Source organism: Myxocyprinus asiaticus, chromosome 11 (assembly GCF_019703515.2).
Source record: "Myxocyprinus asiaticus isolate MX2 ecotype Aquarium Trade chromosome 11, UBuf_Myxa_2, whole genome shotgun sequence".
Classification (NCBI taxonomy): Eukaryota; Metazoa; Chordata; class Actinopteri; order Cypriniformes; family Catostomidae; genus Myxocyprinus; species Myxocyprinus asiaticus.
In genome coordinates, this window is record NC_059354.1 from 8592283 (window position 1) to 8605134 (window position 12852).

The 12852-nt window shown below is 38.9% G+C and overlaps 1 protein-coding gene across 2 annotated transcripts in view; it reads right to left on the reverse strand.

Moving 5' to 3' along the window:
• Positions 1 to 9646: 9646 nt before the first annotated feature.
• The window catches only part of ranbp2 (RAN binding protein 2), a 98000-nt gene continuing 94794 nt past the window's right edge, over positions 9647 to 12852 (reverse strand). For both annotated transcript variants that reach the window (XM_051709773.1, XM_051709774.1), the window contains one exon: positions 9647 to 10563. In XM_051709773.1, coding sequence (XP_051565733.1) covers positions 10258 to 10563 — 306 coding nt within the window. In that variant the 3' untranslated portion in view covers positions 9647 to 10257. The remainder of the gene's footprint in view (positions 10564 to 12852) is intronic.

Consider the following 12852-nt stretch of genomic DNA (forward strand, 5'->3'; position numbering starts at 1 on the left):
CGAAGTCAGACATCTATTAAACACTGGAGTCTTATGGATTACTTTTGTTTCCTTTATGTGATTTTTGAAACTACAAAGGTCTGATCACCATTCACTTGCATTGTATGGACCTACATAGCTGAGATATTTAAAAAAATAAATCTTCATTTGTGTTCTACTGAAGACAGTCATACACATCTGGGATGGCATGAGGGTGAGTAAATGATAGAATTTAAATTTTTGGGTGAACTATACCTTTAAACTACTTATATATGTACATTATGCTTATGTAACAAATGTAAAATATATTGTTTCTATACCAATCTAAAATTAATCGTTTTATATATTATACATTACATTGCTTCATGGAATTGTATTTTGTGCCTTCATGAAAGACAGCAAGTACACAGTCTTGGACCTTTGTCTTTTTGTCTGATTTAAAAAAAAAAATTATCCCCTTTTCTCCCAATTTGGAATGCACAATTCCCACTACTTAGTAGGTCCTCGTGGTGGCACGGTTACTCACCTCAATCCGGGTGGCGGAGAACAAGTCTCAGTTGCCTCTGCTTCTGAGACAGTCAATCCACGCATCTTATCACGTGGCACGCTGTGCATGACACCACGAAGATGCATAGCACGGGAGGCTCATGCTACTCTACGCGATCCACGCACAACTTACCATGTGCACCATTGAGAGCGAGAACCCCTAATCACGACCATGAGGAGGTTACCCCATGTGACTCTACCCTCCCTAGCAACCGGGCCAATTTGGTTGCTTAGGAGACCTGGCTGGAATCACTCAGCATGCCCTGGATTCGAACTTGCGACTCCAGGGGTGGTAGTCAGCATCAATAGTCGCTGAGCTACCAAGGCCCCCCTTTTTGTCTGATTTTTAAAATATTATATGCCTCAAAACATTCATGTCTTTGAACACTTTTATGGAGGATTTTATGAAAAGCCTATGCAAAAAATAAATAAATAAATAAATGGGGAAAAATACTTCCAGAACCCAGACAGCTGAAAAAGTAGGCGGGCACTGTTGAGCACAAACAAAAGGAGTAAAATTTATGAAGACCCACAAAGTATGCTTCTAAATGAGAATCTTTGCCATGTTCAGGATAAGAGTGTAATCAATTAAAGTACTAAATTATAGCAACAAACTACACTCACCGCCCACTTTATTAAGTACACATGTACATCTACTTATGTGATTATATAATCAGCCAATTGTATGGCAGAATTGTAAGGCATAAAATCACGCAGATAAGGGTCAGGAGCTTCAGTTAATTTTCACATCAACCATCAGAATGGAGAAAAATGTGATCTCAGTGAATTTAGACCGTGGCATGATTGTTGGTGCCAGATGGGCTGGTTTGAGTATTTCTGTAACTGCTGATCTCAACATGGTCTTCTGATGTTGTAGGTCATCCGCCTCAAAGTTCGACATGTTGTGCATTCTGAGATGCTATTCTGCTCACTACAATTGTACAGAAGGTTTATCGGAGTTACCGTAGCCTTTCTGTCCAGTCTGGACATTCTCCGTTGGCCTCTCTCATCAACGAGCCATTTTTGCCCACAGAACTGCCGCTCACTGGATGTTTTTCCCCACACCATCCTCTTTACACTTTAGAGACTGTTGTGTGTGAAAATCCCAGGAGATCAGCTGTTACAGAAAAACTCAAACCAGCCTGTCTGGCACCAACAATCATGCCACGGTCTAAATCACTGAGATCACATTTTTTCCCCATTCTGATGGTTGATGTGAAAATTAACTGAAGCTCCTGACCCATATCTTCATGATTTTATTCATTACACTGCTGCCACACGATTGACTGATTAGATAATCACATGAATAAGTACAGTTGAAGTCTAAAGTTCACATACACTTAGATTAAAGTCATTAAAACACATTTTTTAACCACTCCACAGGTTTAATATTAGCAAACTATAGTTTTGGCAAGTTGTTTAAGACATCTACTTTGTGCATGACACAAGCAATTTTTCCAACAATTGCTTACAGATTATTCCACTTTTAATTGATTATCACAATTTCAGAGGGTCAGAAGTTTACATACTAAGTTAACTGTGCCTTTAAGCAGCTTGGAAAATTCCAGAAAATTATGTCAAGCCTTTAGACCAGGGGTGTCAAACTCGGTTCCTGGAGGGCCACAGTCCAGCAGAGTTTAGCTCCAACCCTAATTAAACACACCTGAAGTAGCTAATCAATGTCTTCAGGAGTGCTTGAAGATTACAAGGAGGCATTTTGGAGCAGGGCTGGAACTAAACTCTGCAGGGCTGTGGCCCTCCAGGAACTGAGTTTGACACCCCTGCTTTAGACAATTAGCTTCTGATAGGTGTACCTGTGGATGTATTTTAAGGCCTACCTTCAAACTCAGTGCCTCTTTGCTTGACATCACGGGAAAATCAAAAGAAATCAGCGAAGACCACATAAAAAAAATTGTGGACCTCCACAAGTCTGGTTCATCCTTGGGAGCAATTTCCAAATGCCTGAAGGTACCATGTTCATCTGTACAAACAATAGTACTAAAGCATAAACACCATGGGACCACACAGCCATCATACCGCTCAGGAAGGAGATGCATTGCATTCTATCTCCAAGAGATGAACGTGGTTTGGTGCAAAAAGTGCAAATCAATCCCAGAAAAACAGCAAAGGACCTTGTGAAGATGCTAGAGGAAGCAGATAGACAAGTATCTATATCCACAGTAAAATGAGTCCTATATCGACATAACCTGAAAGGCTGCTCAGCAAGGAAGAAGCCACTGCTCCAAAACAGACTACAGATTGCAAGTGCACATGGGAACAAAGATCTTACATTTTGGAGAAATGTCCTCTGGTCAAATGAAACAAAAATTGTACTGTTTGGCCATAATGACCATCGTTATGTTTGGAAGAAAAAAGGTGAGGCTTGCAAGCTGAAGAACACCATTCCAACCATGAAGCATAGGGGTGGCAGCATCATTTTGTGGGGGTACTTTGCTGCATGAGGTACTGATGCACTTCACGAAACAGATGGCATCATGGGGAAGGAAAATTGTGGATATACTGAAGCAACATCTGATAGCATCAGCCAGGAAGTTAAAGCTTGGTCACAAATGGGTCTTCCAAATGGACAATTATCCCAAGCGTCCCTCCAAAGTTGCTTAAAGACAACAAAGTCAAGGAATTGGAGTGGCCGGGGGGGTCACGTGACGCCATGCAAGGAGCAGACGTGTGAGCGACGAGCTCTGCGCACTTTGCTAAATTTTCAATTATTTTCATATTATAATCTGGTGAATTTGATACACCCAGTTACACAATTGCTCTTTGATGCAAAACATAGCAAAAAAGTCAAAATCCTCGGGCTCTGGAGACATTAAAAGACACTTACGTGTTCAGGATGAAAGCCCTGACAGACCTACAGACCTGGGACTCGATTTGGATGGCGCGGTGGGAGAGGAGATCCAGCGTCAGTTGTCCAACATGTCGGTGATGTTGACGATGGTTCTTGCTGACTTGGAGGGTCTCGCTGTAATACGTCGAACGATTATGGTGATGGAAATAAAATTCTCTGAGTTAGTCACAAGAGTGACTGATGTTGAGAGACGAATTGATTTTCTGGAATCTTCGGAGAGGGAATTAACCGCTAATCCGCCCGCGACCAAAGTTGATTTGGAACATCTCCTTGAAAAGCTTGAAATTCCTAGACGAGTTTTTCCAGAGTCTGCTCGACATAACAGGCCACAAGCTGGAAATCGAGCGAGCTCACAGAGTCCCAGCTCACAGATCTGCTGAGGGAGACAGGCCCCGATCGATTCTGGCCAGATTTCTGAGATCATCCGATAAAGATCTTGTGTTGCGCCAGGCGAGGAGCAAAGGGAAGCTTTCTTGGAAGAACCATAATATTTTCTTGTTCCCGGACTTTGCGAACTCGACAAGAGAGAAACGCGATTGGTTCAAGGAATGTAAGAAACTCTTACATCAGAAAAAGATCTCGTTTGTTCTGATGTTCCTGGCCAAACTGAGAATAGAAACGAAGGTCGGTCGCAAAGTATTTACATGTCCAAATCTGGCAATGTCTTTTATAGAATCAATGACTGAGTAAACCGTTGGATGTTTCTCATATGAGTGGGTCAACTCGCTGTACTTACTCTTGTGGAAGCTGGGTGACATTTTGGGTTTTTTGCATTGGCTCCGCTGAGCGGCTGGAGCTTTTGTGAGTTACACTTTTCCTTAAAGAAACTTTTGCATTGAAGTTCCCTGCCGGTTCGAGAGTGGACACTACAGATGACCGCAAAATATCTACATGCTCACACAAAGGATGTCTTTTATAAAGCTGATGGATTGTGTAAGTCATGGTATATATGTTTATAAGGCCTCCGAGTGAATTGACTTGACCATCCGGGGAACCAGGATGCCGGTTTTGTTTCTTTTTGTTTTGGTTTCCACCTAGCGGCTGGAACTTGTTCTGTTGAATAACACTCCTTTGGAACAGCTGTGGATTAATCTGTTCATTCTTCGTGCTTATTCCTCCTGCTGGCTGTAGTTTGTTTTGTTGAGTTTTTTTACGGGACGTTGGAATGATTACGACATCCGCTGAACTCATAACAGCCGGCTCACTGAACATTCACTTGTCTGTCCGAGGAATCTGAACGGTTTTATATCAGCTGCATTTGTTTTGTGGAAGATCACACCTTTGAGACAGTTCTGTGAATGAATCTACACATTCTTTGTGTTCATTCTTCCTATTGACTGGGTTTATTTTACAAAGTATTTTCTGTTATGTAATTTTGCTTCACAAATTTGTGAGGCAAAAGTGAGCAATCCGATGGCAAAGTTGTCGTGGGCTCTCGTGGGCTTTCATGGACCTTTTGAGTTTAGAGGGATTGTCGCTGGTTGGCGCTTTCGTGCGTGGGGTTAATGCGCACGTTTTTCTTTTTTCTGTTTGTTTTGTTCGGGGAGATGTTCGGGGTTTGATTGTTTCACTAATGGGGAATGTGGTCTGTATAATTTTGTTTTTGACACACAATTTATTTTTTCTACTATATCAAAATGTCATATGTTAATATGAGTGTACTATCTCTCTCCACATGGAATGTAAATGGGTTGGGGCACCCCATAAAAAGAAGGAAGGTTATTTCTTTTCTTAAATGTAAGAAATATGATATAGTGTTTCTTCAAGAAACACATCTCTCACCGCAGGAAGCGGAAAAATTTGGGAAGATATGGGGTGGACATGTTTTCTTTAGTGCTGGCTCAAGTAAGAGCAAGGGAGTCATTATATTAGTAAATAAACATCTACAATTCAAATGTCTCAAACAGACTAAAGATAAATTAGGAAGAGTAATTATTGTTTTAGCTGAAATTCAAGGGCAAAGTCTGATTTTGGCTAATATTTATGCACCTAACGCTGATGATCAGGACTTTTTTATAGATCTTGAAGGGATGTTGCAAGCCGCTGGCTCCCCTCATGATATAATATTGGGAGGAGACTTTAATCTTTTGATGGATTCAGTCCTTGATCACAGTGAAGCAAAAGTGTGTAAACCCCCTAGAGCAACATTGACGCTTCACAGGATGTGTAAAAATCATGGTCTTACAGATATTTGGAGACTTTTGAACCCATCCGGTAGGGACTATACTTTTTTTCATCAGTCCGTAAGATTTATTCTAGAATAGATTTTTTTTTTATATATATCCAAATCCCTAATTTCATCTGTTGTTGATTGCTCAGTTGGAAACATTTTAGTCTCAGATCACGCCCTGGTGAGTTTAGAGGTGATGCCTCATATAGAGAAAAATAAATCATATAGTTGGCACCTTAATGTATCCCTTCTGCAAAATCCTGATTTCCAACAAATGTTAAAGACTGAAATCAATGTTTATATGGAGACCAACTGATCCTCAGTATCCTCTGTGGGCATGGCTTGGGAGGCACTTAAAGCGGTTCTTAGGGGCCGGATCATACAGTATGCCTCATTCATCAAAAAATCCAAAGCACAAGAACTTGTCATATGATGGCCTCAGAGAATTGACCCGATTGAAATATAGATATAATACTATTTTGTCACGGAAAGTAGAGTTTTGGTTATTCAGGGCAAGACAGTCATACTTTGAGTCGGGTGACAAAGCAGGGAAGCTTTTGGCTAGATATATGAAGCAGAGAGAGTCTTTTTCTACCATTCCCTCAGTGAAATCTGCTGGTAGTGAAATTTTTACTTCAGCCATTTATATTAATAATGCCTTTAAATAATTCTATATTGATCTTTATAGTTCCACGCCTTCGTCTACTGATGAAGATATTAGAAACTTTGTGGAACCATTAGATCTTCCTAAACTGATGATTGAGCAAAAAAACTCTTGATTCTGAGATATATAGGAGGAGCTTGACGAGGTTATTAAGGCCTTACCTACAGGCAAGACTCCGGGGCCAGATGGTTTTGCTGCAGAATTTTTTAGATCCTATGATACAGAACTGGCTCTACTTTTGTTAGAAGTTTATACTGAATCATTAAAGAAGGGAAAACTTCCTCCAACCATGACACAAGCCCGGATCAGTCTGATTCTTAAAAAGGACAAAGATCTAAGTGAGTGTAAAAGTTACCGTCCAATCGCCCTGATCCAACTAGATGTAAAAATATTGTCAAAAATTTTGGCTAACCGATTAAGTAAAGTTATGACATCTCTTATACATAAAGATCAGGTGGGGTTTATTCGGGGCCTCAGCTCTTCTGATAACATCAGGCGTCTCATTAATATCATGTGGTCAGTGGCGAATTAACAATCTCCAGTCGCTGCCATCTCACTTGACGACGAAAAGGCGTTTGATATGGTAGAAATGGATTATCTTTTTAAGATTTTGGAAATGTATGGGTTCGGGAGTACATTTATTGGTTGGATTAAGTTATTTTATAAACACCCTGTAGCAGTGGTACAAACAAATCGATTAATTTCAGATTATTTTACTCTGAATAGGGGCACTCGGCAGGGTTGCCCTCTTTCCCCATTATTGTTCTGTCTTGCCCTGGAACCATTAGCAGCCGCGATAAGAAAGGAGGATGATTTTCCAGGGGTGGTGGCGGGAGGTGTGGCGCATAATCTTCTGCTTTACGGAGATGATATTTTATTATTTGTCTCTGAACCTTCTAGATCTGTGCCTTGCCTCCACAGAATTATTCATTCCTTTTCCAAGTTCTCAGGATACAAAGTCAGTTGGTCTAAATCCGAAGCTTTGGCGCTGACAGCGTACTGCCCAGAAATGGCTTTCCAGCCGGGCGCCTTCCAGTGGCCCAAACAGGGCATTAAGTATTTGGGGATTTTATTCCCAGCAAATTTGTCTGATTTAGTTAGAGTTAATTTTGACCCTTTAATATAAAGGTTTTCGAGCGATGTGGGCTGGTGGGCTTCATTACCTTTATCGATGATTGGGAAGGTTAATGTTATTAAAATGAATTGTATTCCAAAATTCAACTACCTGCTTCAATCTCTCCCTGTAGATGTCCCCCTCTCTTATTTCAAGCAATTTGATAGCATAGCGAAGTCCTTTATTTGGAATGGTAAGCACCCCAGGTTAAATTTCAATAAGTTACATAGGCCGACTGACAAAGGTGGGCTAGGCCTACCCCAAATTTTGTTTTATTATTATGTGTTCGGTCTTAGACATTTGGCTCATTGGTCGCATCCACCTGAGAGAGCCCCTCCCTGGTTTTGTATTGAAAAGGAAGTTCTTGCCCCTATCTCGCCACTGCAAAACCTTTCGATCAAACTAGCCGGAGAGGTTAAGTCACACCCCGTTATTTTGCATTTGCACTTGATATGGACAAAAGTGTCCAGAGTGTTTAATTCGGATATTTATTTAAACGCAGCCTCGAGCATATGGCTGAACCCTAAACTATGTATTAATAAGTCCCCTTTTTGTTGGTCAGATTGGATTGTGAGGGGGGTTATTGCACTTGGTGACCTATATGAGGGTGGAGTATTGAGACCTTTTGAAAATTTGGTTCAACATTTTTGGCATTCCCAGATCTCAGTTTTATAAGTATTTACAGCTTCACCACCTACTCTGCACTGTTTTTGGGAGTGGCACGCACCCCCCTAAAGTGGCAGGTGCTTTGGGAGAGGTGATTACTGCTTTTGGAAAAGGCCATGAAGCATCAGTGTATTACTCCGTACTAATTCAGAGTCTGGGGGATGGAGCCTTGACTTCTCTCAAGAGAGTATGGAAAAAAGACTTGAATTTGGTATTGGAGGAGGGAGTGTGGACTAAGATTCTTAAAAATGTCTGTATCTAGAGATGCAAGGGTTCGCCTTATGCAATTTAAGATTTTACATAGATTTTATTGGACCCCCTCTAGATTATATAGGCTTGGTCTTAAAGACACACCCACTTGCTGGCGATGCCAATCAGAAGTTGGAGACACTACCCATGTCTTTTGGGGGTGTGTTAAGATCCAGGAGTTTTGGTTGAGTGTTCAGAGGTATTTGTGTGATGTTTTGAATACTCAGGTTTTGCTTTGTCCCAGACTCTGTATTTTGGGTGATGGGGTGGTCATGCATTTAGGGGATAATCACATAAATAATTGGGTTCTGACCAGTCATGATCGTCAGGCAAGTAATTTTAAGGGGTTGGAAGTCAAGTGGAGCACCCACTTTATCGGAGTGGTGTGTGAAAATGGGGAGGGTAGCTGCATTTGAAGAAGCGGTAAGTAGAAGGCTGGGGTTTAGGGACTATTTACAAAAAAAATGGGGCAAATATTTAGTTTTTTTGGGGGACTCTCAGGGAGGGGATGTGGAGAGTGTAGTTTAGTTTAATTATGTTTGTTTATTATTATATTTATTTATTTGTGTATATATATATAATATAGTATATATATATATATTTTTGGATTGTGTGTGTCATGTGGGACTACAGGGGTATTCGTTAGGGGTCAGGGTGGGATTGTACTAGTAGGTTTTAAATGTAAAATGTTGATTATATATGTTGAGTTTTTTCCACTGTCATGTGCATATGAATCAATAAAAATGTTAAATTGCAAAAAAAAAAAAAAGGAGTGGCCATCACAAAGCCCTGACCTCAATCCGATGGAAAATTCGTGGTCAGAACTGAAAAAGCGTGTGTGAGCAAGCAGGCCTACAAACCTGACTCAGTTACACCAGTTCTGTCTGGAGAAATGGGCCAAAATTCCAGCAACTTATTGTGAGAAGCTTGTGGAAGGCTACCCAAAACATTTGACCCAAGTTAAACTATTTAAAGAAAATGCTACCAAATACTAACAAAGTGTATGTAAACTTCTGACCCACTGGGAATGTGATGAAATAAATCACTCTCTCTACTATTATTCTGACATTTCATATTCTTAAAATAAAGTAGTGATTCTAACTGACCTAAGTCAGGGAAAGTTTTCTACGATTAAATGTCAGGAATTGTGAAAAACTGAGTTTAAATGTATTTGGCTAAGGTGTATGTAAACTTCTGACTTCAACTGTAGATGTACAGGTGTACCTAATAAAGTGGCCGGTAATAATATGTTAGCTTGTTAAAAACCTTACTACATCTACTACTAGTACTGCAGCAAAAAAAAAAAAAAAAAAGAAGTGTAGCTTCACTTTATCCAATACCTTCAATATCACTGCACTTATTTCTCATGAATAACGGCACGGTTTGAAGTTGAGGTGAAATGCAAGTTGCCATATGTTTATTTTATGGAAGTGCAAAAAATAAACTTAAGTACACTCAAGAGTTGCTTGGTCTGAAGAAAAAAGATTTAAAAATTGCAAACTAAACTGTTGTGGTTTTGTAAAGCAACTCGTAAGTCAGATGAAATACAGCAAAACTGTGAGACTATTTTAGCTTTGACTAATAAAAACAAGACTAGAGTATAAGTGTGCTGGGGTAGATCATTAATCAAAAAACGGCCCATGCAACAAAGAAACCCAACCTTCAAAAAAATTCATTCTGTTCAATGTAGTCCTCAAACTTAACATGAGGACACTGTTAGAAGCAACTGTGCATTGAGTTAACACCAGAACATACAAGTTGAAATTAAAATATTGTCATAATGTAAATGCAATTTTAAACCAAACCTAAATTAATTCTTATTGCCAAACTCCACTGGGTCCCAGTGCTGTCAACTTTATTAATACACAAACATTGAAAGGAGGCGAAAATAAAACCAATACATATACAAGTTCTCATGTACATTTACACAACAGTTCAGTAAATATAATCCCACACCTCAGATAGGACAAACAGCAGAGTGTCAAACATTTTGTAAAGTGTTACAATTGTCCACAATCTATGATGGTTATCTTTTTTCTGGGTTTGCCCTCCTTAGTGCCCAGTTCTCCCATCTTCTTCACCACATCCATGCCATCTTTGACAAAGCCAAAAGCGACGTGTTTAAAATCTAAGTGCTCTGCCTTTTTCAGGGTGATGAAGAACTGAGAGCAATTGGTATCTCTTCCATGATTGGCCATAGACAGCAGTCCTGGACCTGTGTGCCTCACGTCAAAGCACTCATCTTCAAATTTTGCTCCAAAGATTGATTTTCCTCCTGTTCCATCCTGGTCGGTGATATCGCCCCCCTAAGAAAGCAGAAAATAGATATAAACACCACAATTAACTAACTAGCTAAATTTTTGTATTAAATCAAAAATAAACAAGGGCTTAGGCAAAAAAATGCCACCAAAAATGCCAAACATATTTGAAATGTGTGGGTAATAGGACTGGGTGATATGGCTACAAATAAATAAATACACTGGCGTCCAAACGTTTGTATAATGTACAGATTTTGCTCTTATGGAAAGAAATTGGTACTTTTATTCACCAAAGTGGCATTCAACTGATCACAATGTATAGTCAGGACATTAATAATGTGAAAAATTACTATTACACTACTTCAAAGATTGCTCATCAAAAAATCCTCCACGTATTTTTCGTACATTTTTTGAAGGGTCTCATGGAAACCAGTGATGGTTCATGGTGCTCTGGATATATTTTTCATGGTATGTTGTAGAGTATATAATATTCAACAAAATGCAATAATGTATAGCTTTGTAGAATTGGGTAATCTATTATGTACTATTGACACTGTAAACCCTTTTTTTTTTTTTTTTTTTTTTTTAGTTGTACATCTGGTCTTTCACATCTCTTTCTGTCCTTGTTAGAGCCAGAGACTGTAGTGTACACCTTTGTATGATATCTTCAGTTTTTTGGCAATTTCAAGCATCGTATAGCCTTCATTCCTCAAAACAATGATTGACTGATGAGTTTCTAGAGAAAGCTGTTTCTTTTTTTGCCATTTTTGACCTAATATTGACCTTAAGACATGCCAGTCTATTACATACTGTGGTAACTCAAAAACAAACACAAAGACAACGTTAAGCTTCATTTAATGAACCAAATAGCTTTCAACTGTGTTTAATATAATGGCAAGTAATTTTCTAGAACCAAATGATCAATTTAGCATGATTACTCAAGGATAAGGTGTTGGAGTGATGGCTGCTGGAAATGGGGTCTGTCTAGATTTGATCAAAAATGACTTTTTTCAAATAGTGATGGTGCTGTTTTTTACATCAGTAATGTTCTGACTATATAATGTGATCAGCTGAATGCCATTTTGGTGAATTAAAGTACCAATTTCCTTCAAAAACAGCAAAATATTTACATTATTCCAAATACATCCGCCAGTGTATGTATATACACACACACACACTTTCTTTTTTAGCCTACTGACAATATTCAATATTTATTGATTAAATATGCCTTTGCTCTGAAATGGCTTAACTCTTAGCATTTTAACCAACAGCCACTGTAACCAAATAGACTACAAAATTTGAATGCATGAAGTAAAAATCTAGTTAAATTGTCTTTGAACGCAAAGCCTGTCATCTGCTCTCGTTGGTCTGACTAAATAGTCTGACTAAATGGTCATCAAATAGTCTGCAGCTGACTGTTCCCGGGTCACGCCTAAAACTGAAGGGTGACTGTGCCTTCTCAATTGCAGCCCCACGACTCTGGAATAATTTACCTCCCCATATAAGGTCTTCCCCAACTTTTGATGGTTTTAAATCTCTTCTTAAAACTCATTTGTTTTCTGTAGCTTATGGAAATATGCAGATTTAGTGGTACTCTTATTGTCATTGTGTCTTTCATGTTGTCCTTGTGTTTTGCTACGAATTTTGTAATTACTGATTTTGTACAGCAGTTTGGCCAAGTGTCGTTGTTTTTAAATGTGCTATATAAATAAGTGACTGACTGACTAGATGTGTTTCCAGTATAGCTCAAGCTGAAGCCTCCTTCTGACTGCAAAAACATCAAGGCTTTTAACAGAATTTAGGGGGCATGATTTATTGCATGGTTTATTATTGGCTTTTTTTACATTAATCGCACTAAATTAACGTATTAAAAAAAATCTACGCAATTCATCATTGCACCCTTAATTCTGTAAAAGACAGTTGGGCAGAGCACAAAAGAATGCAGGAATCTTGAGACATGTTTTTAAAGCTTCAATCTGTTTTTCATTGACACAACGTCTTAAAATGTGCACTTATGGTGCAAGACAATGAAGCACAACGCAAGCAATGTGAAATGCTCTAAGAGTGTCCATCTTGTGTACACACTGAATAAACATTTTAAATCGCACAGACAATTTAATGGCATCCTGTGAGATTGTCGAACTCAATTGAAATTGGATTACTGTCTAGAGTTTGCTAACACAATCATTTATATATGGCCACTTTTTGTAAAGTCACAATGCAATATATTTTAATAATCTGAATTATTGTATTTATATATTATTTAAATTACATTAAATCATCTTTATTATCTTTCTCAGCAAATATTGACATAAGCAATTAATTGCAATTATTTAA